Source organism: Leptopilina heterotoma, unplaced genomic scaffold, assembly GCF_015476425.1.
Source record: "Leptopilina heterotoma isolate Lh14 unplaced genomic scaffold, ASM1547642v1 Lhet_10, whole genome shotgun sequence".
NCBI classification, from domain to species: domain Eukaryota; kingdom Metazoa; phylum Arthropoda; class Insecta; order Hymenoptera; family Figitidae; genus Leptopilina; species Leptopilina heterotoma.
The window spans coordinates 43,062-70,387 of NW_025110813.1; the positions used below are offsets into that span (position 1 = coordinate 43,062).

The 27,326-nt window shown below is 25.2% G+C and overlaps 3 protein-coding genes across 3 annotated transcripts; all 3 read left to right on the plus strand.

Moving 5' to 3' along the window:
* The first annotated feature begins 4,712 nt into the window (after positions 1-4,712).
* Positions 4,713-5,955, plus strand: LOC122498769 (odorant receptor 67c-like). The gene is made up of 4 exons (XM_043606682.1): positions 4,713-4,867; positions 5,152-5,356; positions 5,489-5,644; positions 5,873-5,955. Exons 1-4 carry the CDS (start codon positions 4,713-4,715, stop codon positions 5,921-5,923), a joined length of 567 nt encoding a protein of 188 aa, XP_043462617.1. The 3' UTR covers positions 5,924-5,955.
* A 5,590-nt stretch (positions 5,956-11,545) lies between these two features.
* On the plus strand, positions 11,546-13,296 carry LOC122498010 (putative odorant receptor 92a). Its single transcript, XM_043605492.1, has 4 exons — positions 11,546-11,622; positions 12,490-12,694; positions 12,969-13,124; positions 13,204-13,296. The coding sequence occupies exons 1-4, from the start codon at positions 11,546-11,548 to the stop codon at positions 13,252-13,254; spliced, it is 489 nt and encodes a 162-aa protein (XP_043461427.1). The 3' UTR covers positions 13,255-13,296.
* Positions 13,297-17,775: 4,479 nt separating this feature from the next.
* LOC122498222 (delta-like protein C) lies at positions 17,776-26,740 on the plus strand. Its single transcript, XM_043605860.1, has 7 exons — positions 17,776-17,952; positions 20,095-20,198; positions 20,295-20,451; positions 21,176-21,298; positions 22,525-22,655; positions 24,791-25,067; positions 26,127-26,740. Exons 1-7 carry the CDS (start codon positions 17,816-17,818, stop codon positions 26,461-26,463), a joined length of 1,266 nt encoding a protein of 421 aa, XP_043461795.1. The 5' UTR covers positions 17,776-17,815; the 3' UTR covers positions 26,464-26,740.
* The last annotated feature ends 586 nt before the right edge of the window (positions 26,741-27,326 follow it).

Sequence of the window (27,326 nt, forward strand, 5' to 3'; positions counted from 1 at the left end):
ATCATTTGTTAAAAATAGTTATAAAAAGAGAGTACATTTTTAAATATTATTGTAATTTACAGTATTAAAAAACAAAAACAAATATAAACAAATTAGTTGTTCTTTAACTCTAATTTTAAGTTACTATACTAGACCAAAAAATAAAAATTGAAATATTTCATTACAATATTTCCGTTTTGATATGTAAATAATTACCAAATTTCCGAATAATTTTTCAAATAAGTAAATTAAATTAAATAATTCGAGAAATTCCGAATTTTCAAAAAAATTATTCTTTAAAGACAAATTTTTATCTGCAAGAATAGGTATATAATTCAATCAAGCAATGTATAGATCATCCTTGTTTCTATATTTTCGTAAGTCTCAACATTATAAAGCATTATAATTAATTGTAAATTTATTTTTAAATAAATTAATATTATACTGTCTTTCATCGTACGAAAATAAAATAATTTAATAATTAAAAAACAAGAATTTGTAATTCTGTCTGACTGAAACTTACTTTTACTACTGATACAAAAATAAATTAATATATTCAAGATTTAGAAGTACTATGTCTGACTTAAACTGGTCTTTACTACTATACTTTTAAAATTTTTACGATTGAAAATATTTCCTTTATGTATGTATAAAACTGTTTAGAACTATAATATTGTACAACTAATTATTTTAAATTAATATTTAATTGTAAATTTTTGATTTACTCAAATTTAGGATTTTTGTCTTACTAAAATTTTCTTTTTCCACTGTAATCAATATTAAACTAAGAAATAATTAAAATAATAAAATATTAATTGAATTAAATTAATAAAATAAAATTAATTTAATTACAAATGCAATTATTTAAATGATTCTAATAATTAATTACTTAAAAAGATTAATTTTTCTTATTAATATTATTTATTAGGTATTAATAGATACTTACTTTTTAATAAATAAATAAATTTATTTATTAATAAACTTTAAATGAAAAAGATAAATTTTTGTACTGTTAGAAAATTTACCAAAAAGTTTAATAAAGTTTTTTAAAATATTATATATTTTCTTCATAAAATTTTAGGTGACTCTATAAAACAACTAAAAAAGTTTTCAAGAATTTGGTTATTTTCGAAAACTTTAATCAAAATTCACAAAAATTCTTTCTTGGAACCAAAACTTTGAACTACAATTGTTTAAAAATGTAATTTTATTCAGAATTTTTTAATAAAATCATTCAAAAAGTTAACAATTTTTAAATTACACTTTTTTAATATTATTTACTTTTTACCCTCTAATTCAAATTTTTAAGAAATTTCTTCGAGAATTAAATTATTAAAAAAAATCCACTTAAAAGACGTCTAGAATTCTCCAATTCTTTTTTTCCACATCTATTTTATGTACAACACTGCGGTTATTATTTAACAAAAGTAAGTACTGCTTGTTCGGCGAAGAAATTACATCAAAGGTAATTTGTCTCACTTCTTTATGTGTTAAAAGAAATAATTTATGTGTCTCAAATTAGAGATCATTAAATCAGAATATAATATTTAGAAAAATATATTTTACTTAAAATTTTCTTTGTCCTTTTTTTTATTTTGTAGAGTTTGTCACTTGCAGACGAAATATATAATATGGATTGGAGCATGCTAGGAACAAAAACAAAACAGAAATTAATAATAATGATTATGCGCGCTAGTCGACCAATGCAACTAACTGGAACTTCTATTGTTATTTTATCAGTAGAAACTTTTTTCAAGGTATACTTATTAAGTTTATTAATTTTACTATAAAAAAATGCATTAACTCGACGAAATTAAACAAAAAAATCGATTTCTGAAATTAATAATATTATAATTTTAGTTAAAATAAAAATAATAATTGTTTTTATTTTTACCCTTACTCTCTAAATCTGAATTAGTAGTTTTCTACTAATGAAATAGTGCGGATTCGTTTACCAATTGAATTAGTAACTGTTTTTACTAATTTTTAGTAGTTTTTTACTAATTATTAGTAGAAAATTTAATAATTTGAAATAGTAAAAAATACATTCTACTATTTGAATTAGTAATTTTCTACTAGCAATTAGTAAAAAACTACTAAAAATTGGTAAAAAATGTTACTAATTCAAATTGGTAAACGAATTCGCACTAATTCAGCTTTAGAGAGTAGATTTTAAAAGCATCCTATTGTTCTTACAATTTGCTGAGAAATTCAAGTTAAGGGAATAAATAGTTATGAATATACTCAACAAGGACAAAGAAAAAATTACTTTAAACAAATTATTTACTTTAATACCTGATTAATGATAGAAATAAATGTTGAATTTACAAAAAAAGTTGATTTATAGACAATATTTGAGACGCGCTCCCAAGAAAGGTACCTAAGGATAAAAAAATTTTAGGTTATGTTTATAATTTATGGAGTTAAAATACAAAATGTGGATCAACTTTCAATACAAACTGCTGATTTTTAAGTCTTTATTTTATTTAAAATAATTAATAAAAACTGATATTATTTTTATACAATTAAATACACACTTTTAATTATGGAAAAAAGAAGACAAACATAACCTTAACATGGCTTGCTTCATAGATACCTTTCTTCAGAGCGCGTCACATTTGTAAATGACAAATTATAAATAATTATGTATAATAATAAATAATCTTTGTTGTTGATCGTTAAATAGTTAAATAATATTAATATATTCTAGATTAATTTAAAAAAACTTTTTTCTATTAAAATCTACTTTACCTTAGTCGTAACATTCTAAATCCAAATTTTACCTTATTATTAATGCTCAGAGCATTTTATTTTAAGAAAACTTTCTTATATACCAAAGAATCATCAAATAGGATAGAAATTATTAAACATTCATTAAATAAAAAAAAGTTGAATACCAAAATAAAATAAACTTTTGAAAAATAATCATTAACAAATGATTAAAAAAATTCCAATTAATTACTATCTTGGCAAAAAAATTTTGTGTAAGACTAGAGACACCATTCAAGACTGGAGCGAACTCTGTGCTGTCTGATGAACGACTGACTATACACTTCTTAGGGAAAATTAATCGAAACCTGCTGTAATACATAAGTCATGGTGAAAAGAATGTGTCAGTCGCGTTAATCAATAAAAATAATTATAAATGCAAAAGCACTATAATTATTACTCTCTTTTTGTAATTATTGTTAATTATATACTCCATAAACTACAGAAAATAATATTTAAATATTCTCTTTAAACTATTATATTATCGCAAGAAATTCGAAACGATTCTAAAGACAGTAGTCCGCACAATGTAAAGAAGAACACATTTAACTTTATTTCTCAAAATAAATAGAATAAAAAGCTAAATTAAACTAATTTTGTTATTAAATATATTAAAGAAATTCTACACATTGAACGTATTGAATATTTCTTTTCACATAATTTTCTTTTTCATTATATTAATAAAAATAATAATTAAAATATCAAAGAAGTGTTATGTTCTTAAAAGTCTTGTAATAAATAATGCTAAATGTTTTTCTAAAAAAATATTATTTAAAAAAAAGTATAAAAAATGTGTAAAAATTAATTTTTCAGAAATAAAATTTCAAAATGGTTGCTAAATTTTCATTTCAAATATTGTCATATCTAGGAGTTTGGAGGCCACAATCTTGGACATCAAAATGGTCAATTCGCTTTTACAATATTTATAATTTTATGTTATTAACATTTGAATATTATTATGCACTAACATTTTTAATAAGTGCTGTTCAAAATATTCACAATATGGAAAATCTTTTGCAAAATATATTTTTTTTCTCTTCAATATTTATAATTGCATTTAAAGTCACATACGTCACAATATATCGTGAGGAGATCATTTCATTTACAAATATGTTTTTGGATAAAAAATGTCTTCCCCGCAATGAGAATGAAATTAAAATTTATAAAACTCTTTTGAACAAAGAAAGGTAAACTATTGTTTTAAGAATTTTGTTTTACAATTATTGTAAAATTTAACAGTGATAGTATTTTTAAATCGTGTATAAATTGTATTCTTTAATTATTTAATAGAATAATATGTTTTAATTTATATTTTATTTATTATTATTTTATTAACATAGTTTGTTCCTTTTGGCTGTGATCGAGCTTCTGGCATTCTTCTTTTATAAATTTTACTCCTACACTGTAAAAAAAGGGAGTTAAATTTTAACTCCCCAGGGGATTCTATAAAAGTCGCACCCATTGGGGAGTAAAATAAAGAGAGTTAAAACTTCACACCCAAATGCTAACTTCTCCAAGTCCATACACGGAGAAAAATCTGTTAGGATTAATGCTCGAAATTTTTCATGTACTACTTAGTGTCTATGCTATATTCATAACATCTATACTTCATGCATTATTCGCAACAGATTTCTCTCCGTGTAGACTTAATAATATAAATATATACAATTTTATACATAATTTATAAAGAATTTTATGCACATTTTTCAATTAAAAATTAAGAATATTTAATTTCTAGATTCGACACTCGAATTTTTGTAATTTCTGCATTTCTGACAGCATCATTATATACGTCACTACCATTTACATCAACAGTAAGACCAATCACTTCACTACCATACATCAGTTGGATTCCATTTGTGATTAATTCGAGATATAAATTTTGGGGTGCCTATCTATATGAATGCATTTCTGTTTATTTGGCAACACTCATATTTTCCGCTATGGAAACACTTCCAGCAATTATGATGCAACAAATTTGTATTCAATTGGAAATTCTAATGAGTCGTCTTACTGAAATTCCAAAATTAAGAAAGAAAAAATATTTCTCATCGAATATTCATCAAGAGGAGTATCATCTTTTGAAAGATTGCATTGATTATCACGAATTTATTTTTTCGTAAGTTTAAGGTAATTTTGTTGTACAAATGAAATTAATTGTTCACTTAAAAAGTAGGAGGAAAAAATGTAGTCTATTATTCAAAATTTCATTCTCTCTCTTTTTTTCTGTATAGAAAAAAATTAACTTGTGATGCATGTTGAACAAATACATATATGATTTGATTTTTCGTTTCCGTTTATGGAAATTGGAAAATGAAATAAAATTTAATTGTTTTAAATATTTTTTGATCGAGAATCGCTTGACATGCAAAAGTAAAATTCGGATTAAAATTCTATTTTCAGAATGGAGAAGCAATTGAACAAAATTTTTGGTTTTTTAATTTCCGTACAGTTTTTCGTGTCGACATTAAATTTGTGCACGTCTGGCTATTACATGACAAAGGTGGATGTTGATAATGCACATTTTTGGTTGGCATTATTAATCTTAAGTACATTTGTTTTTCAAATATTTTTGTATTGTTGGTTTGGCGAGTCAATGACTAGAAAGGTTTGTCAGATTAATGATATTCGCACTTTATTCAAATAAATTAAACACACTATTTAATGGAACATAAAAAAAATTTTTTCCCCTTCCAATGAATATATGAAAATAAACGAGTATCTGAATTTTTTAAATTAGAGTTTAGCTATTGGCGATGTAATATACAAAATGGACTGGAATTTATTGAGTACATCAACGAAACATACATTAGTTATAATAATGATGCGTACAATGCGACCAATACAACTCACTGGATCGTCAGTAATTATAATGTCAATTGAAACATTTTTAAGGGTATTTATAATAATTATTATTATTAACTCAATAATTGATAATTCTACCATTTAGAATAAAGAAATTATTTAGAGCATTATTTAGAATTTAAAATTATTATATCTTATTCAAATTCTATAAATTCTAAATAATGACGGAAAATAAAATTGTTATCATTAAGCACCATCTGATACTTATTATAAAATTATTAATTATTTCAATGACTATATATTAATATTTCTTATTTAGATTTTGAAAAGTTCCTACTCAGCTTATAACTTAATAAGGAATTCAAATTAGACGACATTTTGAACTACTGCGAAAAATGTTAAAAGTTTGATTGGATAATAGAGTTAATTTAACTGATTAATTAATTAATTAATTAATTAATAAACTAAATTCATTTAATTTACATTCATTAACACATCTTAACCCCAAAGAAGAAAGTGTTACAGAACGAGAATCAAACTTTATTGTGGAACAGTTTTAGAACTATACTACATTTATTCTGTAACCACTTGTATTATTTTTTCAACGGTGATCATAAACATTAATTTATTCAAATGAATAATATAATTTATTATAAATTATAATTTGTTAATTTTCTTCAGTAAATTTAGAGAAAAAAATTTTAATATACCAAGATTTGCTTGAATTTTTTTTTAATAAAATCCAAAGAAATTATTTATAGGTAGAATATTTAAACTTTTGTTCTTTATCATACAGGACTTAAATAAGTCTGAGGTTTGTATTTAATATTTTCGTTACTAATTCAACTTTGTGGAAATTGTTGCTAATTATCATTTAGAGAATACTATAATTAAAAAGAGAATTATATTTTGCTTAAAAATCCACATAATTTAGAAATTGTAAAGATAAATAAAATGAAATAGACTAAAATCAAAACAACAGACGAAGTGAATCCTCTGCAGTCTGTTCAGCGACTGACTATATATATTACGTTTTATAGAAAACGAAATCGAAACCTACTCCACCATATAAGCCATTAATAGTGTGACAGTTGTGCTGCAATCAATAAGAATTATTTCAAATTCACTAGAACATATAATTCATTATTTATCTTCTGTAATTGTTTCTTCTGTATTCTCAATGATTGTCAAGATTAATACTATATAAATTCCCAGTAAAATATTATATTTTATTATTCGTCACGTTTTTTATTTTTCTCTACTTATATATAAATATTTATAAATATTTATATTTAAATGTTGAACAAGATGAATATAGAATATATATCTACTATAAAATATAAATAATAATATAATAATAATATAATAAATAATAATAATAATATAATAATATAATATATATCTACTAAAAGATTGCATAAATCATCACAATTTTATTTTAATGTAAGTTCAAGCAGGTAATTTAAGAATATAAGAAATCTATATCTCAAGTCTTTATTTTTATTTTTAATTTTAGTAAATTTAATTAATTAATTAATTAATTATATATTAATCGTTGTATTCATTCATTCATTCATTCACTCTCCCCGCAGTCCCCGCACTTCGAAGTTAGCCTTTTGTGTGCGCTTCTGCATTTTATAAAAAAATAAAACACAGTTTTTTGAAAGCATCAAATTGATACTAAAATTTATCAAATTTGTGACAAAAATTTGGATCAATTTGTTATTTGATCCACTTTTTGGCATCAATTCGTTGCAATTTGATACCTTCGAGTTAACTGTGAATAGAAATTCAGAAAATTGAAGAAAACTTGAACAATTGTTAACAAGTTGTCATTAAGAATTTTTTTTCGAAATAAATTAACATTTTATTATACAAAAATTGTAATTGACAAATATCAAATGCATTCAAAGTTTTTTCATTTTTTTTTCTATAAAAAATTATTTGTTTTTTCAACTGGAAATTATGCAGGTTTATTTTCTATTCTCTTGAAATACAAAATTTGAAAATTGTTAAAAAAATTAAAATTAAGAAATGGAAAATAATAACAATTTTGCAAATTTTCTATTTCTCAATCACAATTTTGTTCACAAAAATTAAGAGTTTTTTTTAAAAAAAGAATAAAAAGCTTTAATTAATTTCTATTTCTAATCACAATTTTTTAACAAAATTCTATTTCTTTGCGGAAAAAGGACATAACTTGCAACATATTTCCATTTACAATTTTTTTTGTAGAAATAAAGAAAAAAAATTTCATGGATCACATTTCTTTACAAAATTAAGTTTTTTTTGGAAAAAAATTAACAGTTTATGACAGGGGGGGTCAAAAATTGTTATAATAGTGTAACATAATATATAAATTGCCCCTAATTACGATTTTTAACCCTTTAACGTCAAATTTTTTTTTTCATTAAAATTTTATAAAACTTGGTATTCAGAGGTTTTCGAAGTAGTTAATTGCGAACTTTTTGAAAAATTTATCGTATTTGTTTGAAACTTGTCACTCGGGGGTTTTTGGGGTCTCTAATGACGAATTTAATGTTAGTTTTCAAAACTTTTAAATTTCAGATTCATCATGGTGGAGGATATGGGCATTTTTTTTCAAAAAATAAGGGTAAAAAAAATTTTCAAAATTATAATTGATTTTTTAGGGGCAATTTTTGAGTTCTGTTAAAAAAATTTTTGTCAAAAAAATTTTGCGCATTTCCTCCACCATAATAAATTTGAAATTAAAAATTTTTGAAAACTAACATTAAATTCGTCATCAGAGACCCCGAAAACCCTCGAGTGACAAGTTTCAAGCAAATACGATAAATTTTTCAAAAAGTCATCCGCCATTTTATATCCGCCATTTTGAATTTTGAAAACCCAACATTATATTTGTATTCAGCGACCCCAAAAACCCCCGAGTGACATGTTTAAAGCGAATACGATAAATTTTTCAAAAAGTCGTCCGCTATATTGGATCCGACATTTTGAATTTTCAAAATCTAACATTACATTCGTAATGAGTGACCCCTGAAACACATAATTACTAAATTTCAAGCAAACTTTAAAATTATCAGTTGTCACGGTCACTTCTAATCAATTGCTCATCTTTATCGAATGATTTCAAAGTGTTTTATTATAATTGATTTTTGAATTATTAAAACTTTTGCACATCACTGCCCTTCTTTATTATGTTTTAGATTTTTTTCACAAAATTTCACAAAATATTTATGTTCAAATATCTACCACAACGAACAAAAACTTTTAAAAGAATGCATTAATCATCACAAATTTATATATTCGTAAGTTTTAAAATTATTTATAAATTAAAAATAAAAAATTTTTTTTCCTTTAAATTGCATTAATAAATTGACAATTATCGTGAATAAAAATTTATTTCTAACAAATAATAATTATTTGGTTAATATGGGTAATTATTTTTCATTGAATTATTGTAATATCAAAATAAATATACGTATAATTAATTAATAATTCAGAAATTTAGAAAACTTGCACGGCAAGCTTGTTGCAAGATTACGTGCTAACCGGGATATTAGCAATAAATAAAATTAGATACTATGCGTTGAAAAGTCGTGTGCTTGGTTTCTGAAATTGATGATATCGGATCTCTCTGTAGCTCAATTGGTAGAGCATCCTACCGGCAATAGGAAGGTTCTGGGATCATACCCCAGCGGTGAGAGACGATTCATTTTTTTCAGAAACCATGCACAAAATAAAATATATTTTCAAATATTAATGAAGTATTAATTTTGAAATATTGATTTCTGTCTTATCGATGATAAGCAAAATAAATATATATCCGCTAAATTGACACCTTACCATCTTATAATATTAGATAATAATTGTCAAGAAAAAAGCAGAACGTAATTTTCTTTCTTGATCTTACTTGAAAAAAATTTTTTTTAAAATTGATTTAAATTGTCTAAAGTGAGTAAAAGTAATATTCGACTTTCAGAATAGAAAAACAGTTTAATAAAACTTTTGGTTTATTAATCACTGTGCAATTTTTCATTACCATATTAAATCTTTGTTCGTCTGGCTATTATATAACAAAAGTGAATGTTAATAATCCAAGTTTTTGGTCAGCCTTAGTTATTTTAACTACATTTATTTTGCAAATTTATTTATATTGTTATTTTGGTGAAACCATGACTCAAAAGGTTTGTATTGTTATAAAACAAAATATTTCTAACACTTTTTTAATGAATAAAACAATATGGACAATTATTAAAAAAAATTTATAAACAAAGATTTTAATACTTTTATCTCTCTCAATTCTTTTATTAACAAAATTTGATAATTTACATTCGATAATTTTTTATTCATAATTTCTTCTTATAAAATGTTCAAAAATTTTAGTACAACTAATAAAAAATTATTTAATAAATTAATTTATATAAATTTTATAACTTTGTTTATTTTGATTTAAAAATTTTTTACAAAAGCTGCTCAAGAAATCACACAAATTCAAAGATTTTGTAAGAAAGAGGGTAAAAAGTTTTCTAAAATGAAAAAAATAATTTTCTTTTCATTATAGAGTCTGTATGTTACTAATGTGATATACAACATGGATTGGAATTTATTTGATAAACAAACAAAACAATCATTGTTAATAATAATGATACGAGCAAATCGTCCAATAAAACTATCAGGATCGTCATTAATTATAATGTCCATTGAAACATTTTTCAAAGTATTTGAAACTTTTAATAAAATTTTTTATATCGGTAAAATTTTCCAAATTTACGCCCAGAATAAAATCTATTTACAAGTCATTTTCAAAATAAAAAATAAAACAAACTTTAGATAATATTATTTCATAAATAATAATAATAAATAATATATTATTCTATAATATTTTAAAATAATATTTATTATTATTAATTATTTGCTATTTTTAAAATCTTATATAATTAATAATAATTAATTTTCTACATATTTAGATTTTAAAAACTTCGTATTCAGCTTACAATTTAATGAGGAATTCAAATTGAACGCTATATGAACTTTTTCGGACGTCATGAAATTTACAAAAAATGTTCTTCAAATTGTAAATAATTAAAAGAAAACACTAAAATGATAAAATGTAATAAATTTTTTGTAAACAAGAATATAATTATTTTTTTTGATAATAATAAATATTTCAACTTTATAATACTTTCAAATTTACAAGACTTATTCTTATAATGTTAAAAAAAAAGTTGAAGTGAACTCTCTGGTGTCTGTTAAACGACTGACTAAAGACTTTTACGGGAAAAAAATCGAACCCTACTCCACGGTGAATAGATATTATTTTAGTTGCATTAATCGATAAGAGATGATTATAAATGCACAAGCACTGCAATTATTATTCACTTTTCATAATTACAGTTAATTGTATAGTCTGAAAATGAGAGAAAAACGTATCAAAAATTCTCTTTAATTTTTTTCTCTATTTTTGCACGAAATTTAAATGATACTAAAGACAGTATTATTTCGCACGATGAAGAGATGAACACATTCAATACTCTTCAGTTTGGTTCACAAATTCTTTTGTCGAGCATTTAATATTTTATACTACTTAAAAAATTATCGTATGGAAAATTCTTCATATCTATTATTTTAGTGAATCAATAATAAATTATTAAAATATCAAATTATTTAAATATTAACTTTTTTAAATATTAAATTAACGAAGAATTTCCAAAAATATGAATGTATAATGGTTGCGGAATTTTCATTTAAAATTTTAACATATTTAGGAATTTGGAAACCAGAAAATTTAACATCAAAATGGTCGAATCGCTTTTATAATATTTATAATTTCTTTATTTTGACATTCGAGTATTATTATGCCTTCACTTTTTTGATAAGTCTTTTTCAAAATAGAGACAATGAGGAAGTTCGTTTACAAAATTTATTTTTCTTTTCATCAATATTTCTATTAGCGTTTAAAATCACCTATGTCGGAATATATAGAGAAGAAATTATTTTTTTTAAAAACATGTTTTTGGAAAAGAAGTGTTTACCAAGTAACGATCAAGAAAAGAGAATTTTCAATAGACTTATTGATAAAGAAAGGTTAGTAAAATGTATAAGTGTAAAAAAAAATTTATTTTCTGATTTATTATTGGCTGTGGTGTGCAAGGCATAGAGCGCCCTTTAGTGAATGAGATCAACTGTTCGAATCCCGTCTCCAGGAAAGATAAATACAAATTCTAAAATTTCAAGAATGTATTTTTTGGTTCATATAAAAAAAATATTTTAAAAATTTTTACAAAATAGGTGATACATACATGGTGAAAATTAACGAAACAGATTAAAAATAGGTAAAAAAATTTTAAAAAGGAAAAAAAAATGATAAAAAGGTGACAGTTTGTGATCTTTGGACCTTCTCTTAAAATATTTACTAATTAAAAATACTTTTTTTTTTCTTTAACAAAATAAAATTTAAGTATCGAAGTATAATTTCAGATTCAACTCGGGAATATTTGTGATATTTGCTCTTCTAACCTCCACTTTATACACCCTCCTACCACTAACATCAAATCCAGTGGTTTCATTGCCATACGAATGTTGGATTCCATTTGATATTTCAACAGTATTCAAATTTTGGGGAGTTTATTTCTACGAATGTATATCAATTTATTTAGCGACAATAATATTCGCTTCTATGGAAACACTTCCATCCATAATGATGCAACAAATATGTATCCAATTGGAAATTTTAATATCACGTCTTCTTGAAATTCCAAAATTAAAAATAAAAAGAAAGAATAATTATTTTCATTCGAATTTTAATAATGTTTATCAAGAAGAATTTAGACTTCTTAAAAATTGCATAAATCATCACGATTTTATTTATTTGTAAGCTAATACAAACTATTAAAAATTTCGCAAAAAAAAAATAGTTTTTTAATATTATATGAAAAATTTTCAATTTTACAGAATGGAACATCAATTGAATAAAATTTTCAGTTTATTGATTTGTGTACAATTTCTTGTGTCTACATTAAATTTGTGCATTTCTGGTTTTTACATGACAAAAGTGAATGTTGGCAATGCATATTTTTGGGTGGCATTAGTGAATTTAAATACATTTATTTTTCAACTTTTTCTTCAATGCTTCTTTGGAGAATTAATGACTCGAAAGGTTGTTTATTTATTCTATAAAATACCTATTAAAAAAAATTATTAAATTCAAGAAATAGGGGCTTATTCGTATGCACTTTTAAATAAATAAATGAATAAAAATTTTGACTCTATAAAACATATTATTAGTATTATTTATTCTAAAACCTATTTATAAGTTTATTTTTTAACTAAAAAATTTGTATCAATATTTAATGATTTTTTAATTTAATTATTTATTTATTTTAATTTGTTTTTGTAATTTTTATTTATAATTTCAATTTTTAATATTTTAGAGTTTGTCTGTTGCCGACGAAATATACAAAATGGATTGGAATTTATTAAATATACAAAGTAAGCAAAAATTAATATTAATTATGATGCGCGCTAATCGACCAATGCAGCTCACTGGATATTCACTAATTACCATGTCAATTGAAACATTTTGTAGAGTAAGTAAATAAATTATTTTAAATTTACTCCCTGGAAGGAAATTAAACACTTAAATAATTCAAACAATTATTTTTTTAGATCCTAAAAACTTCTTATTCAGCTTTTAATTTAGTTAGAAATGTAAACTAAGCTCTGTATTATTCTGAAGAAATTGCGTATATTTAAAAAAAGGCTGACAATTTTTTTCATTGTCACTTTTTTTTGGTGGAGGATTGGTATTTTCTTGTCAGTATTTAAAAAAAACTATAATTTTTATCTCAATGCGTTATGTATCTATTATATCAATAATATTTGTAAGTATAAGTTAATCCTTGTTTTTGTTGAAAAATATTATTCTTATTATTATAAAAGGAAGGTATGGAAAAAATTGTTTAAAAATCACATTTTGACGATATTTTGTTTTAAGTGTAAAAGTATATTTTTATAATCAACATATTAATAATTATAATTCTAATCAATATTTTTTTATTTAAAGAAAAGAGTGATTCTACTGTTATTATAAATTTTTGGCGCTAATATTTGTAAAAAGATATTAAGAAATAAATTTTCTAGAAATTTACATATTTCAACATTTAATTTAATAATTTAGATATATTTAAGAAATAAAATCATTTTTTTACTCTGAGTGAAATTCTATCTGACTTGAAAATATCTTTTTAGTATTTTTTCTTTCCCATGACAAATATTCAACTTTTCACACCCAAAATGATCCGCCTTTAAGCAATTTAGATTTATGACCATTATGCTTACATAGATTTTAAATCTGATTTTTTTCAGTTTCTAACCGTGAAATATAAGAAAACTAAAGTGCCATACGATAGTTGAAATGAACCATTCAACATTTTTGAAGATTAGTCTCGACATGTCTTTTTTGAAAGTCTCCTTAAAAACATTTTAAGGATTTGTATATTCCTTATAGTAAGAAAGTGCATATAAACGAAATATTTCACATGGGGAAGTTCTCTCTCAATTATTCATGCGCAGGATAAGCGCCTTACTACTGATCTCCCGATCGTCGGGAATGTATTAACACATGTGTCTCTCCGCCTATACCATTCAGCAGTCATGCAGATTAATGCGATACAAATTATTCTTTTCTTTTAGACACACAAAAAAAAAGAAGAAAAAGAAAAAAAATTAAGACTTTCAAAATATTGTTCAACAAAAAATTCTCTACATATAATTACAGTATTCGATTTTTTTTTCTGTTAATACCTCATTTATAAACATTATTATATGCTCAAGTATAAAAGGCAATTCTTTTTTTCAAGCAATTCATAAGAGAAAAATAAAAAAAAAATGTATTTTTAACGCCTAAGTTATAAATTAACCCTAGAGAAATAATTCCCACTGTAAAATTAGTTTGATAAATTTTCAGAGCTGAAAATTTATAAATTGTAATTTTTAAAATATCTTTTTATAAATTGTAATTTTTAAAATATCTTTTTAAAAATTAATATTATTTTTTGTTTATAAGAAAATTATTATTAGCAGCAAATAATGTTCTTCAAAGAAAAATATTCTTAAAAAAGTACTTAGGTACAAAATTTTTATTATCAGAAAATAATTAATTAGAAAATTATTATTTAGCAAAAATAATTTATTACTTAAAAAACCTATTATTATTATTTATTTATTTACGAGCATTTAGCTAAACAGGAAAATTTTATTTTTTATCTGCAACAGTTATAAGTTATAAGTTACAAGTTTCTCTAGAATAACGAAACTATTGACTGAAACAACTAAAAATGTTTTTAATATAGTAAAATTTGCAGCTATTCCAAGTGAAGATTTTTTTGGTTAATTGTATTTGTTTGAAATACTGAAATTATTGATTCAAACACAGAATTTATTTGATTTAATAAATAATTAATAATTAAATAATTGATTCAAGTAAATATTTAGAGTAGAACGGGGTGAAAAAGTCATTTGACTTTTATTTAAAAACTGTTAAACCGATTCATCAGCCATTTAGAATAAATATACTATTGGGTAATATGCAACTTTTGATTTTAGTTTGGAAGTTGTAACTATATAGTAATATAGTTTTTATTGTGATTTTAATTTTTGAGTTGCTCTGCGCAAAACATTTCGATGAACTTTTCGAACATATTACAACCTGTTTAAGTGAACGGGTAATAAAAGTAAATGTTTGTACATAAAGAGAAAACTATACTCAAAACGTATACAATGTTAATTTTTGGAAATTGAACTAAATTTAAAATTTATTATAGCTTTTAGAAAAACTGGTCTTGGGGTTAAAAAAGCCAGGGACAAAAATCCATTGAATATTATGTGAAATTCATTTGTTTTCTACTTAAACTATTAACCTTCTAATTTTACAAAATTTTCGCGTGTTTACTTAATAAAATTAATTAAACACGACGAAAAAATAGTTAAATTTTCCTTTCTAAAAGCTCTTTAAAATTTATTAAAATATTTTAAAAATAAGATTATTTGTCATATAAATAAAGAAAAACTATAAAAATACCAAAATTAATAACATATTTTGCTAAAATCGCGAGGTGGCTTTTTCCCCTCACCAGATGGTACAAAAAAGCCACTTGCAGAGCTTTCGTAAGACTCTTATAATTTAGTCCTTTCATGGGATAAAAAATATTTCTGTTTAGAATATTCAAGGTTAATAACTAAACTTTCAATGCCAATTGGAAATATGAGAAAAAAATTTTAAATTCAGATTTTATAGCGTCAAATGTAAAAATGTGGCTTTTTCACCCCGTTCTACTCTACTTGACAATAGACAAGTGATCGGTAATTTGAATAAAAAAACTTTTTTCTAGTGTATAATATACACTAATATACAAAAACTTCTTTTTCTAAGTTATAACCTGTCTACCTGTCAAATTTTCATCTCATTTGTAGGATTATATTTTAAGAAATCAAAAATTCTTAGAACGGTTCCAAAATGCTCATCTTTCATTGAAATTACCAAACTTATCAGATTTGTTAAATAATATGAGCCAATTATGTATTTTCGATTTTGTTTAAATAAGTAGAACTAAATAATTTACATATATAATCCCATATATAATTAAATAATATAAGACAAATTATTTTTTGGTTATAAATTATTATCTTAGAAGCAAATTATCATTTGCAAATAAAAATTTACTTTAGAAGCCAATTATTTTTAAGAATAACAATTTAAATAATAATTACAAGTTAATAATTTTAATAATTACCTACTATTAATTTTCTCCTAAATTGCATTTTTATAAATTCGTTTTTAATAAAAATTAGAATCACAAAATATCTTGAATTTTCACAATTCAATTAAAAAGCAAAAGAAATCTATACTAATATGAATTGGTTAAAAATGTTAAAAATATTGTTTCTTTTATATCCTTAAAAATATATTCAATTTTGCTTGCAAATTTTATGTTCATTTAGGAATAGTTTCATTCTTAGTGTAATTAAAAAAAAATTGAATATTATTCTTATGTTAATTTGTGTATATTCCTGATGATTATAGTTTGAATTTGAAAATTTAGGTAAAACTTGCTTTGAAAATAAGCATTTAATTCACAATTTTCTTGAAAACAAAAAATTTTTTTGATCCAAACTTTTTCCTATATATTCAATTCGTCAATTCAATATTAAAAAACTAATTTCTCAGTTTTTCTTTAAATTGTCGCTTGACCCCTTCTGTCATGCTCCCTTTCATTTAATAATTTAAATAAAAAGTTATTTGCTAGTTAATTATTATACATTGTGCAGTTACAAACTACAGCTGTTGTATAATTGTATAATTATTTTGTTACAATATTTTTAAGTAATTTAATTTCCAAGTACAACTTGTAAGTTACATATTTTTTGTTACTTCTTACAAACTGTTATCTACATTTTTCTATTACTTAACTGTAACATAATTATTACGCAACTGTACCAAAACAATGTTATTTCACAGTGACTAAATTTTAAGGTAACAATTTAGTCACAAATTGTGTATAATTATTTTGTTACTGTATTTTTACGTAATTCCTTTTTCTTGTGCAACTTGTAGACTATTTTTTTGTAACTGTTACAAACTGTTACCAACATTTTTCACCTAAGTAACTATTACACAACTGTTACGTAACTGTGTCAAAACGATGTTATTTCACATAGATTTTTACTGCAATACAGCATTACGATAACAAGATATTCACAAATTTTTTATAAATGTTGTTACAGTATTGTTATCTAATTATTGTAACTGTTGTTACAACACTTTTTCGTATAACCCTCATTTCAACCTTTATTCCTCTACCTGTATGCTAATAAATACCTTACCCTTTCTTCAAACGAAAAATCATAATCTACCTAATAATCAAAATCAAAATAATTGTCCAACAAAGAATTTACAACAAAACGCCTGAAAATACAAAAGAAACGCAATAAAAATTTCCCATTGTTAACTGTTTGTTCTCGCGAAAAGACTTCCTTCTCGATCATATCTATGTACGCTAAATTGCTGAGCGGCAGCGTACATTGAACTCCTATATAGAAGAGTTCGAAAAAACATTCGAGTGGAAGTGACAAACAATATTCAGCCAATGTTTTACTATATAGATAAAGCGCGTATAGTCTGAACAGAAAAGTGTGTCATGACCTGAAAGATGATTCCGTTATTCAGGCTTGGTCTTGAACTTTTCTTCTTCCTCAGTCTTGACTGGGAAGTCAAGTTAAGATGATTCCGTTTCTTGTGTACATCAGCTTTTTAATCGGTGCTCGCGAAACAGCACCGGTGAACAATGGAGGCTTAGCTAGTTTCACATCTGTCTTGGGTTTGACACTTCTGCCCATTGGATTTGCTGCAGGTCCCAGGTACTTGAAAGAATCTTCCTGGACTAAATCATCTTTGATTTTTGTTTTCTATATTTTAACACCCTCATTAAATATGAGAAAGAAATGGTAACAATCACCCCACAATTACCCTAATCCGTCAAGTGAAAGATTGGCTAGTGACAAATTTGATGTGCTCAACGGGATTACAAGTGCAACCAATGTTTTAAAGATTTTTTGATTTCAAATCTTTTCGTACTTTGGTACTTTAGTTCTGTGGTGTTTTTTTTTATATATTTGTCATCTTTATTATCATTCTACTTTGCTTATCTTTTTATATCTTTATAGTTTTTTAATCATTTTAGACACCTTTTCTACTTTTTTGTTGTTGTTATTTTTTGGTGACTTTGGTATTTTTGGAAGCTGTATTATTTTTCTACTTTTTTTATTTCTTCAATCTTCGATTATCTTTGCGATTTTGTTATTTTTTCTACATTTCGTATTTTTATCACCTTTGCTATTTTTCAACAGTTATTTATTATACCTTTGGTATTTTTGGGACCTTTTGTATTCTGATATTTTGGATATTTTTGCAATTTGTCTATTATTATTTTTTCTACTTTTGGTATTTTTTACACCTTTGCTACTTTTCAAACCTAAGGATTTTTGTCACCTCTTCTAGTATGTTTTTTAATTTCATATTTTCCAGTATTTCTGGTAATTTGATAAATTTGGTATTCTTTTACCGTTATTTTACAACTTCTTAGTATTTTTGGTCCATTTCCTACTTTCTTGTACTCTCAGTACTCTATTTTGTAGTAAGTTATTCTTCTGCTCTTGACATGAGCATTTTAAGTATTTTTTTTCTTACTAATAGAAATTTTGCACTTTGGTACTAGTATTAGTATTATTATAGTATTACTAATAATTATAATTCCAACTCAAATCGCTTACAGATGAAAATACTCACAAAAATACTAACGGTACCAAAATACAGTAAAATGTGCAAAAAAAGCCGGAAGCATTAAAAATTCAAGTGGCACCAAAAGTAGCACAATGATCAAAAATAGTAAGAAGCGTAGAAGTTCAAAAATTATCAAAAGAGAATAAATAAGAGAAAGTGTCACATAATATTAATAAGTGTAAAATTAGTGAAAATTGGTACAAAAATATCAAAAGTACCAACAATTAAAGTAATACTAGAAATATTGAGAAGATTAAGGACAGAAAAGATAGTTTAAAATGAACAAATTTACCAAAAATACCACAAGTACCAAAAATACTGAAAAGAAAATATGTACAAAAAATGCCAAATGTCAAGTATAGTACCAAAGAATTCCATGTTGTATGTGCTGAATAGTGCTAAATAGTGTTAAATAGTAATAAATAGTACCCAATTGTTCCAAGAAGTACCAAATTGTTTGAAATAATACCACATGGCGCCAAGTAGTACCAAACGATTATAAAAAGTACAAATTGGTACCGAATAGTCCTAAATAGTATCAAACGGTACGAAATCGTACCAAATGGCCTAAATTGATTCAAAATAGTACAAAATAGTCCTAGACAGAATCAAATAATTTTTAATATTGACAAATAGTCCTAAATAGTACCAAAAGGTACAAAAACGAACTAAATGGTCTAAAATGATTCCAAATAGTACAAAATAGTGCCAAATAGTCCTAAATAGTACCAAATTTTGTCAAGTAGATACAAATGATTCCAAACTGTACAAAATACTGCCAAACAATTCTAAATGGTACTAAATAGTTCTAAATAGTCCTAAATAGTACCAAATGGTAGAAAAACGTACCAAATGGTCTAAAATGATTCCAAATAGTACACAATAGTCCTAAGCAGTATCAAATTATTTTAAATAGTGCCAAATAGTATTAAATAGTACCAAACGGCCCCAAATTGTGCCATATAGATCCAAATGATTCTAAATAATACAAAATAGCGCCAAACAGTTCTAAATAGTGCTAAACATTTCTAAAAAGTATCAAATGGTACCAAATTACATAAATAATTATAGTTTCGTTACTAATCACCTCTATAGATGTCTAAAAATCATTATCGCCTTAGAAGAAACTTTCCAAATTATAAGTAAACTTTTAGACCTCATAATTATAAACAAAATAAATGATTCATAAATATTGCAAATATAAAAACGATTTTTCACAGATACGTGCCAAAGTGGAAGAAGCAGGCATGTGAACTACCAGCAACACAACTTCCAAATTCACACTATGTTTGCGATGAAGCCGGGGAAGTCAAGTGTCTACCGGGTAAGTCAAGGTGAATTGGACCTAACTCTCGTGTTTGAAGAAAATGGATCGCGATTCTGTCCATACAACTTAATTCGATCAATTTGTCGATATCAGGATGGACCGGGGATCTCTGTGACGTTCCATTATGTCGAAAGGGATGCGACCCTATTCAAGGTTACTGTCGAAGGCCCGGTGAATGCCGCTGTAAATTGGGATTCTATGGTGATACCTGCGGTAAATGTGTCGCTCTTCCTGGCTGTCAACATGGCAGGTAGACTTCGTTTATCTTGATCTTTCATTTTTCTCCTTCCTCTCGAATTAAAATTCTCTATATATATTATACATACATATTGAGTCATTAAAGGCAGTTTTTTATTTTTTTTTCTTTGGAAATTGAGATGTAATCTTTTCCGGCAAAAAAAATTTCAATCTTTATTATTTTAATAAATGTAAAAAATTACAAATTATGAAACTCTTCTTGAATATTATACTCATCTTCCATATAGGAAAAGCAAAAAGTCACTCACTGATTAAAATAAGTTAAAATTTTAACTGATTCAAATAATTTAGAGAGTATTTATTAATTTCTTTTGATCCTAATTAAGAAATAATAAAAATTGTAATTCATAATTTCAAAAAAAAAAAATTTCTGCAAATGACGAGTGTAGTTAATTTCTAGTACAATAATAATAATAATTGTCATTTATAACGGTTCATACGGCAATTGTATTATATACTCTATTAACGAAATACATTATTCTCAACGGTATTTTTACACATATAAGTTTGCTTTCACCGAAGATGATCGGTGCGTCCCAATTCTAGTGCGTACATATGTATTTAGTTTGATATAATTATACATATACGAATCTGGACATGCAAAAAATTGTCATTCACTTTGTGTTATTAGAATATTAATTTTATATCTGATTGAAAAAAAATTTCCATTAATTTCACTCCATGGGGATTACTGTAGATAAAAATCTTGTTTGCAGATGTAATGTGAGCTTTGAGTGCGCTTGCGACCCTGGATGGAAGGGATTATTTTGTAACGAGCCCGCTTGCGCTTCTGATTGTAATCCTAGCCAAGGATATTGTGACAGACCTGGCGAGTGCAAGTGAGATATTCAACGTTATTAAATTTTATTCCTTAGAACCATAGTGATCATTAAAAAAGAATTATTTCAAGTATTTCAACAATTAGCTTGTTTTAGTATGTCAACATTGAGCCAATATTGACCCAAGATTTCAAAATGCAGAAATTAACTCGATAACAAATTAAAATTATATGTATTATACTTTTTAAATTTTAATCTTGTCAGTAAGAACTCAATAATTCAGTCAACAATTATTCATCTTGGTAATTTATCATTATCATTTATCATGTTGTAAATTTTCTATAGAATTTCTGGATTTCTTTCGAAAACTACTTACGGGGGACAGTTTTTAATTTGACTTTGACTTTCGACTTGATTTTTACTTTGACATTGACCTTCACCTTGATTATAAATTTGACTCTCACTTCGATTTCTATTTTGACATTGATTTCTTGACTTTAACTTTCACTCTCACTTTAACCTTTACTTCGACTTAAAATGATTTAAGTCAAAATCAAATCAAAAGTCAAAGTTATAATCAAAAAATCAATGTCAAAGGAGAAATTGAATTGCAAGTCAAAGTTAAAGTCAAGAAGTTTATGTCAAAGTCAAAGTCAAAATCAAAGTAAAAGTCTAAGTGAAAGTGAAAGTGTGAGTCAAAATTGAATCTAAAGTCAAAGTTATAGTTAAAAAGTCAATGTCGAAAAAGAAATTGAATCGAAAGTCAAACCTAAAATCAAAAAGTTAATGTCAAAGTCAAAATCGAATCGAAAATCAAAGTTAAAGTCAAATAATCAATGTAAAAATCAAAATCCAATCGAAAGTCAAAATCAAAATCTAAGTGAAAGTAAAAGTCAGAGTTAAAGTTAAAGTCAAAATCGAATCTAAAGTCAAAGTTATATAGTCAAAAATTCAATGTTGAAGTAGAAATTGAATCGAAAGTCAAAGTCAAATTACAAAAATCAATGTCAAAGTCAAAATTGGGAGTCAAAGTAAAAATCAAATTCAAATAACAAAACTGCACCCCGGAAGTTACTTCCGAAAATTTTCTGAAAACCTTTCCACATGGATAATTACTAATAAATCAAAAAATTAATTAAACAATCAGTTTTCATTTGAAACACCATCTCATTAATGATGAGAATGCAAGAGTCAAAAGCACCGCTATTTTAAGGATTAAAAAAAAATTCAACCGTTATTGAAAAAAGCAATTTTTCTCTTCACCCTGAAAAATTCGAATGCAACAGATGCAGACTCGGTTGGCAGGGTCCAAAATGTAAACAGTGCGCCGTTTTGCCGGGATGCGTTCATGGAAGTTGTCAAGGACCTCTCGAATGTCGCTGTGATCCAGGATGGACAGGACTCTTGTGTCAAACTCGTAAGGGTCCTTTAATATTCATTCATATCAACTGAGTCATGTGTTTCGAGAGCACGTAAAAGATAAAAATCATATTTACACAGAAAATGTGATACATCATTTTCTACACTTCAATCCCTCCATTTCAAAGACAAACATTGCGCAAGCTTTTCTCACAGCTGTCACATCACACTCCGATTAGCTCCTCATTGTTATTACTACTTCTTTTTACAATCCACATTTAATCCCCCTTTAAAAAAGGAACCAACAAAATAGCAACATTTCCTTAAGGAAAATTAGAAATTTTGTTTTTTCAATTCTAGAAATTGTACTTTTTATAAAAATTCCCTGATTTTTCCCGGATTTTCCTGATCAATTTTTACTTTCTCACACTTTTCCATAAAATCCCTGATCTGTGACAACCTGCAAAATGTTGAATGGCACCGAGACGCATGATTATTCCCGAAATTCTATTATTGAAATAATAGTTTATTGATATAAAATTCATTTAACATAAAATTTATTTGACAAAAATATCATTAGACATAAAAATAAAGGCCCGAATTTTAAAATTGTCCAATAAAAATTTTCTTAGTATTATCTGATTGGTTACTTTTAAAATTTGTGACAAAATTTTTATGTCAAATGAAATGTATATCAAGTAGATTTTATGTCAAATCATAAAAATTATGTTAAATACTTTTATTTCAAATGAACTTTATGTCAAATGAGGTCTCTTAAGTTGGCGTCGACATTTAGCGTCGAAAATTATTATTTGAGGTGTTTAGAGATATAAATTTCACTAATTTAACTTCTTTTATTCGCCTATAGAGTCAAATAATTTTAAGGCACTTTTGTAATATAAAATTTGCAAAAAGATGGTTTATTTTTTTATGCCAATTTCAGAATGATATATGAAATGAATTTTATGTTGAAAGAAACTTATGTCAATTGGAATTCATGTCGATTGATTTTTATGTTAAATGATACTTATGTCAATTGATTTTTATTTTAAAAATGAAAAGGTCAAATGGGAATTATGCTAAATGAGTTTTATGTCAAATTAAATTTATTAAATAAATTTTATGTCAAATGCAACATTTTATGGCATGTAGATTTTATGTCCAATTAAATTTATGTTAAATATGGTTTTATGTCAAACGACTATTACGTCAAATAAGCTTTTGTGAATATTCATGCGTCTCGGTACTATCTTCTCTAAATAATTATTTTATTTTCGAAGGATTATTGTTTGATTTCAATAAAATAAATATTTATTTATTATTGAAAATGACATGACGTTAAAATTTAAGTCAAATTGACCGAGTGTGACAACAGCGTGGCAAGAATAAACTCCTCAAGTTAAATTCATTTTTAGTTTACGTCAAAAGGACTAAAATTTCTGGTGACAATTTTAATTAGTCTAATATAACTATCTTCTTAGTTATTTTTTTTACTAATAAATAATGAGTTATTTTTCAGTAATATTTAATTGTTTTTTTAACTAAAAGCAGAAGCCAAAGTCAGCTAAGATTTTACTAAAAATAAATAGTTATTTTAGACTAATAAATTCAAGTTTATAGACTATCAGAGGAACGTAAAAGTTAAAGGTTCCAGAGATATGCCCTTATACTTTTAGTACATAATAATAATAATAATTTTAATTCTATACTTTAAGTACAGAATGATAATTTTAACTCTATACTTTTAGTACTGAATGATAATTTTAATTTTATACTAAAATAAGAAAAGATTTAAATCCAGTATAGAAATACCCTCACAAAAGAAAAAATGGTTAAACTATGCATTAAATGCTTGTAGGTCCATTTACCAATCTCTTTATTATATTATATACAGCACTTTACTGCAAATATTCCATTTAAATAACATGCTCTAAGTACAAGCAACAATTTCTAAAGACGTTAATGAGAATTTTACAATTCCTCAAACGATAGAGAAGCAATAAACATTTTCAGCAAGGATAAAAGGAAATTTTATGATTTAATTAAAGGAGAGCGCTAAGCTAATAAATTTCAGAAGACTTGTATTTAAAGCAAAGGAAGAAGAGGAAAAAAACGCATCATATCGATATAATGATGCCATAAAATTGGAAATATTTAATTTTTCTTTTTTTCCTCCCCCTTCTTTTTTCGCAGCGGTATGTGCTCAAGGTTGTAGTCGAGAACACGGCGGTTGTCGGAGGCCAGGAACTTGTAGGTGTCGAGTAGGCTGGACGGGTCCGAATTGCACAGAGTGCGTTCCTTATCCTGGCTGCGTTCATGGTACCTGCAAAAGGCCGTGGGAATGCAGATGTCAGCCAGGCTGGACAGGGGACCTTTGCGAAGAAAAACTCACCTACTGCGAGCAACATGATGACCTGTGCAAAAACAATGGCACCTGCATCAGCATGACGAAAGAAGATGGCAATTACAGGTGATTAATTTTATCTTCTCACATTGTCACTCAAAGTCTTCCAAAAAAAAATTTATTTTTTCTTCTCTTTGCAAAATCATTTCAACTAAGTATATTTCTTTTAGTCGCAAATTATGAATGAATCGTAATTTTATTTATGGCAAAAAAATTACGAATTTCAGAAATGAATAATGAAAGAGATAATGGAATTTTTTTTCATCTCAAGAAATATTAACAGAAGGGAAAATTTGCGTGAGAAGAAATCATTCTTTATGCGCACATTGTGTATAAAGTTGCGGAAAAAATTCTGTAATAACTGATTTAGATTAAAGAGAAACATGTTCTGGAACTAGTGAGGAACAGGTGTGGGTAGAAATTACCCTCTTAGGGTAGAAAAAACAGTAGCAATTCTAGGACAATGTTATGTTACATTATAAATTCAGAAAAATTGTAACAAGTTTAAAAGAGTATTAATTCCTACACAGTAAAAATTTTTTCGGGGAAAATTCCCAAAAAGTCTGTTGGCGCAAAAGACACTATACTTTTTGTTAATATTCCCCACAAGTTTCAGGAAAAAAATTTCCCTAATAAATTGTTGAATATTCCCTAAGACTTTTTAGGGAAAATTTTTCAACAGAATTTGGGATTTTTTTCCTAAATTTACTTTAAAATTTTTTAATTTATTATTTATTAGGAAATTATTAGTGTAATTAACTTTATGACAATGCTTCTGAAATGATTCTGAAACAAGAAAGCAGTTTTGTTACAATAGCAAAAATATAACATTAATTAAATATCACATCAATAAAAAAATTTAGTATATTTTTCAAAATTTAGTGGAAGTTTTATTAATTTTTGGGTAATTTTTCCTAACTTTTCAAACAGTTCTAAACATAGTATTCTAGAACATATTTCAGTAAAAATATAAATTTTTAAATGTAGTTAAAAGAAATTTTTAAAAAATGAAAAAATAATAAAAAAAAAAAACACTGAGCAAAAGTGTGAATTTTACATGAGATAATAAAAATAAAATAAGCAATAAAAATAAACAAACACAAAAATTCTTTTCTGTTTAATTAGATGCATTTGTCTACTTGGCTTTTCCGGTCGTCAATGTCAATTTGAAATGCAAATGCCGGATATGGAATTGAAACCACCAAAACCAGATGCACTTCCTCAGTCGGGAATTTCAAGTGTTATTGAAGAAATGTTAGGTAAACCGCAAACGGATATCAATGGAGAAAAGGAAAAAGACAAAATTTCAAATAATAATAAGAAGCCGAGTGTTGAGCTCATAAAACCAATTGTTATCACGACCGCTCCGGAAATTGATCCTGCGGCTACAGCGGGCAAATGGCCCACGGAACCACCTACAGATTTGCCGTCAAGCGAAAGAGACGTTGAAAATGAAACTTAAAAGCCAATTTTTCCCTAAACGGACAACAAAGAAGAAGAAGAATTTCTCAAAATCAGTTATTATTTCATGAATTCCTCAAAGGTTAATAACTACTTCAGTTCTTATATAAGATATCCTACAATGGATGATTTATTTAAATTAAAATCTTTTCGAATTTTTTATTTTCATACTCTCTGAATCTGAATTAGTAAAAAATCGTCCACTAATTTTTAGTCACTGCTTAAAGACGAAATTTTTTTACTAATTTCTGTCATTTTTTATTTTTAAAAAATAGTAAAAATATTGAACAGAAATTGTCAAAAGTCGTTCAATAATTAAAATTAGTAAACAACTTTACTAATTTCAGTCATTTTTCACAAAAAAATAATTAAAAAATAGTAAACAAAATTAGTTACAAATATTGTTAAAAATCGTTCACTAATTAAAATTAACTAAAATTTAAACAAACTTTAGTTACTAAAAAAATAGTAAAAAAATGAATAGTATAAAAAGAATAATAAACTAATTTCAGTCTTTTTTCACTACAAGAAATAGTACAGAAACTGTCAACTACCTAATAAAATAGCGTTAAATTCAATAATAAAAATTAGTATTTGCTTTTTGTTGGAACCGATTTTGTAATTATTATAAAATAAAAAAGTTGGGTCCAAACAGGATCTTGGATCCAAATATTTTTGTCACTAAAAATTATTAAAAATTTTACTAAATTTAATTACTGGACGATTTTTTGCTACATCATTTAGTGAGTTCATTTAGAGAGTAAAATGAATTTTCATTTTCTTACTAAGTATTAGATAATTATTTTTATCAGTTTTCTCATTGACTTGTGATAATGTAAATTACTAAATTATTTACCAATATCT

What these genes read in the sequence shown, in the direction of transcription:
- LOC122498769 (XM_043606682.1), top strand. Translation starts at nt 4,713, where the DNA reads ATGATGCAACAAATTTGTATTCAATTGGAAATTCTAATGAGTCGTCTT. An exon ending in TATCACGAATTTATTTTTTC is followed by an intron (nt 4,868 to 5,151) that starts GTAAGTTTAAGG and finishes TTCTATTTTCAG; the next exon opens with AATGGAGAAGCAATTGAACA. An exon ending in GCGAGTCAATGACTAGAAAG is followed by an intron (nt 5,357 to 5,488) that starts GTTTGTCAGATT and finishes TTTTTAAATTAG; the next exon opens with AGTTTAGCTATTGGCGATGT.
- LOC122498010 (XM_043605492.1), top strand. Translation starts at nt 11,546, where the DNA reads ATGTTTTTGGAAAAGAAGTGTTTACCAAGTAACGATCAAGAAAAGAGA. An exon ending in GAGAATTAATGACTCGAAAG is followed by an intron (nt 12,695 to 12,968) that starts GTTGTTTATTTA and finishes TTAATATTTTAG; the next exon opens with AGTTTGTCTGTTGCCGACGA. An exon ending in CAATTGAAACATTTTGTAGA is followed by an intron (nt 13,125 to 13,203) that starts GTAAGTAAATAA and finishes TTATTTTTTTAG; the next exon opens with ATCCTAAAAACTTCTTATTC.
- LOC122498222 (XM_043605860.1), top strand. Translation starts at nt 17,816, where the DNA reads ATGATTCCGTTTCTTGTGTACATCAGCTTTTTAATCGGTGCTCGCGAA. An exon ending in GGAAGTCAAGTGTCTACCGG is followed by an intron (nt 20,199 to 20,294) that starts GTAAGTCAAGGT and finishes TGTCGATATCAG; the next exon opens with GATGGACCGGGGATCTCTGT. An exon ending in CCTGGCTGTCAACATGGCAG is followed by an intron (nt 20,452 to 21,175) that starts GTAGACTTCGTT and finishes TCTTGTTTGCAG; the next exon opens with ATGTAATGTGAGCTTTGAGT.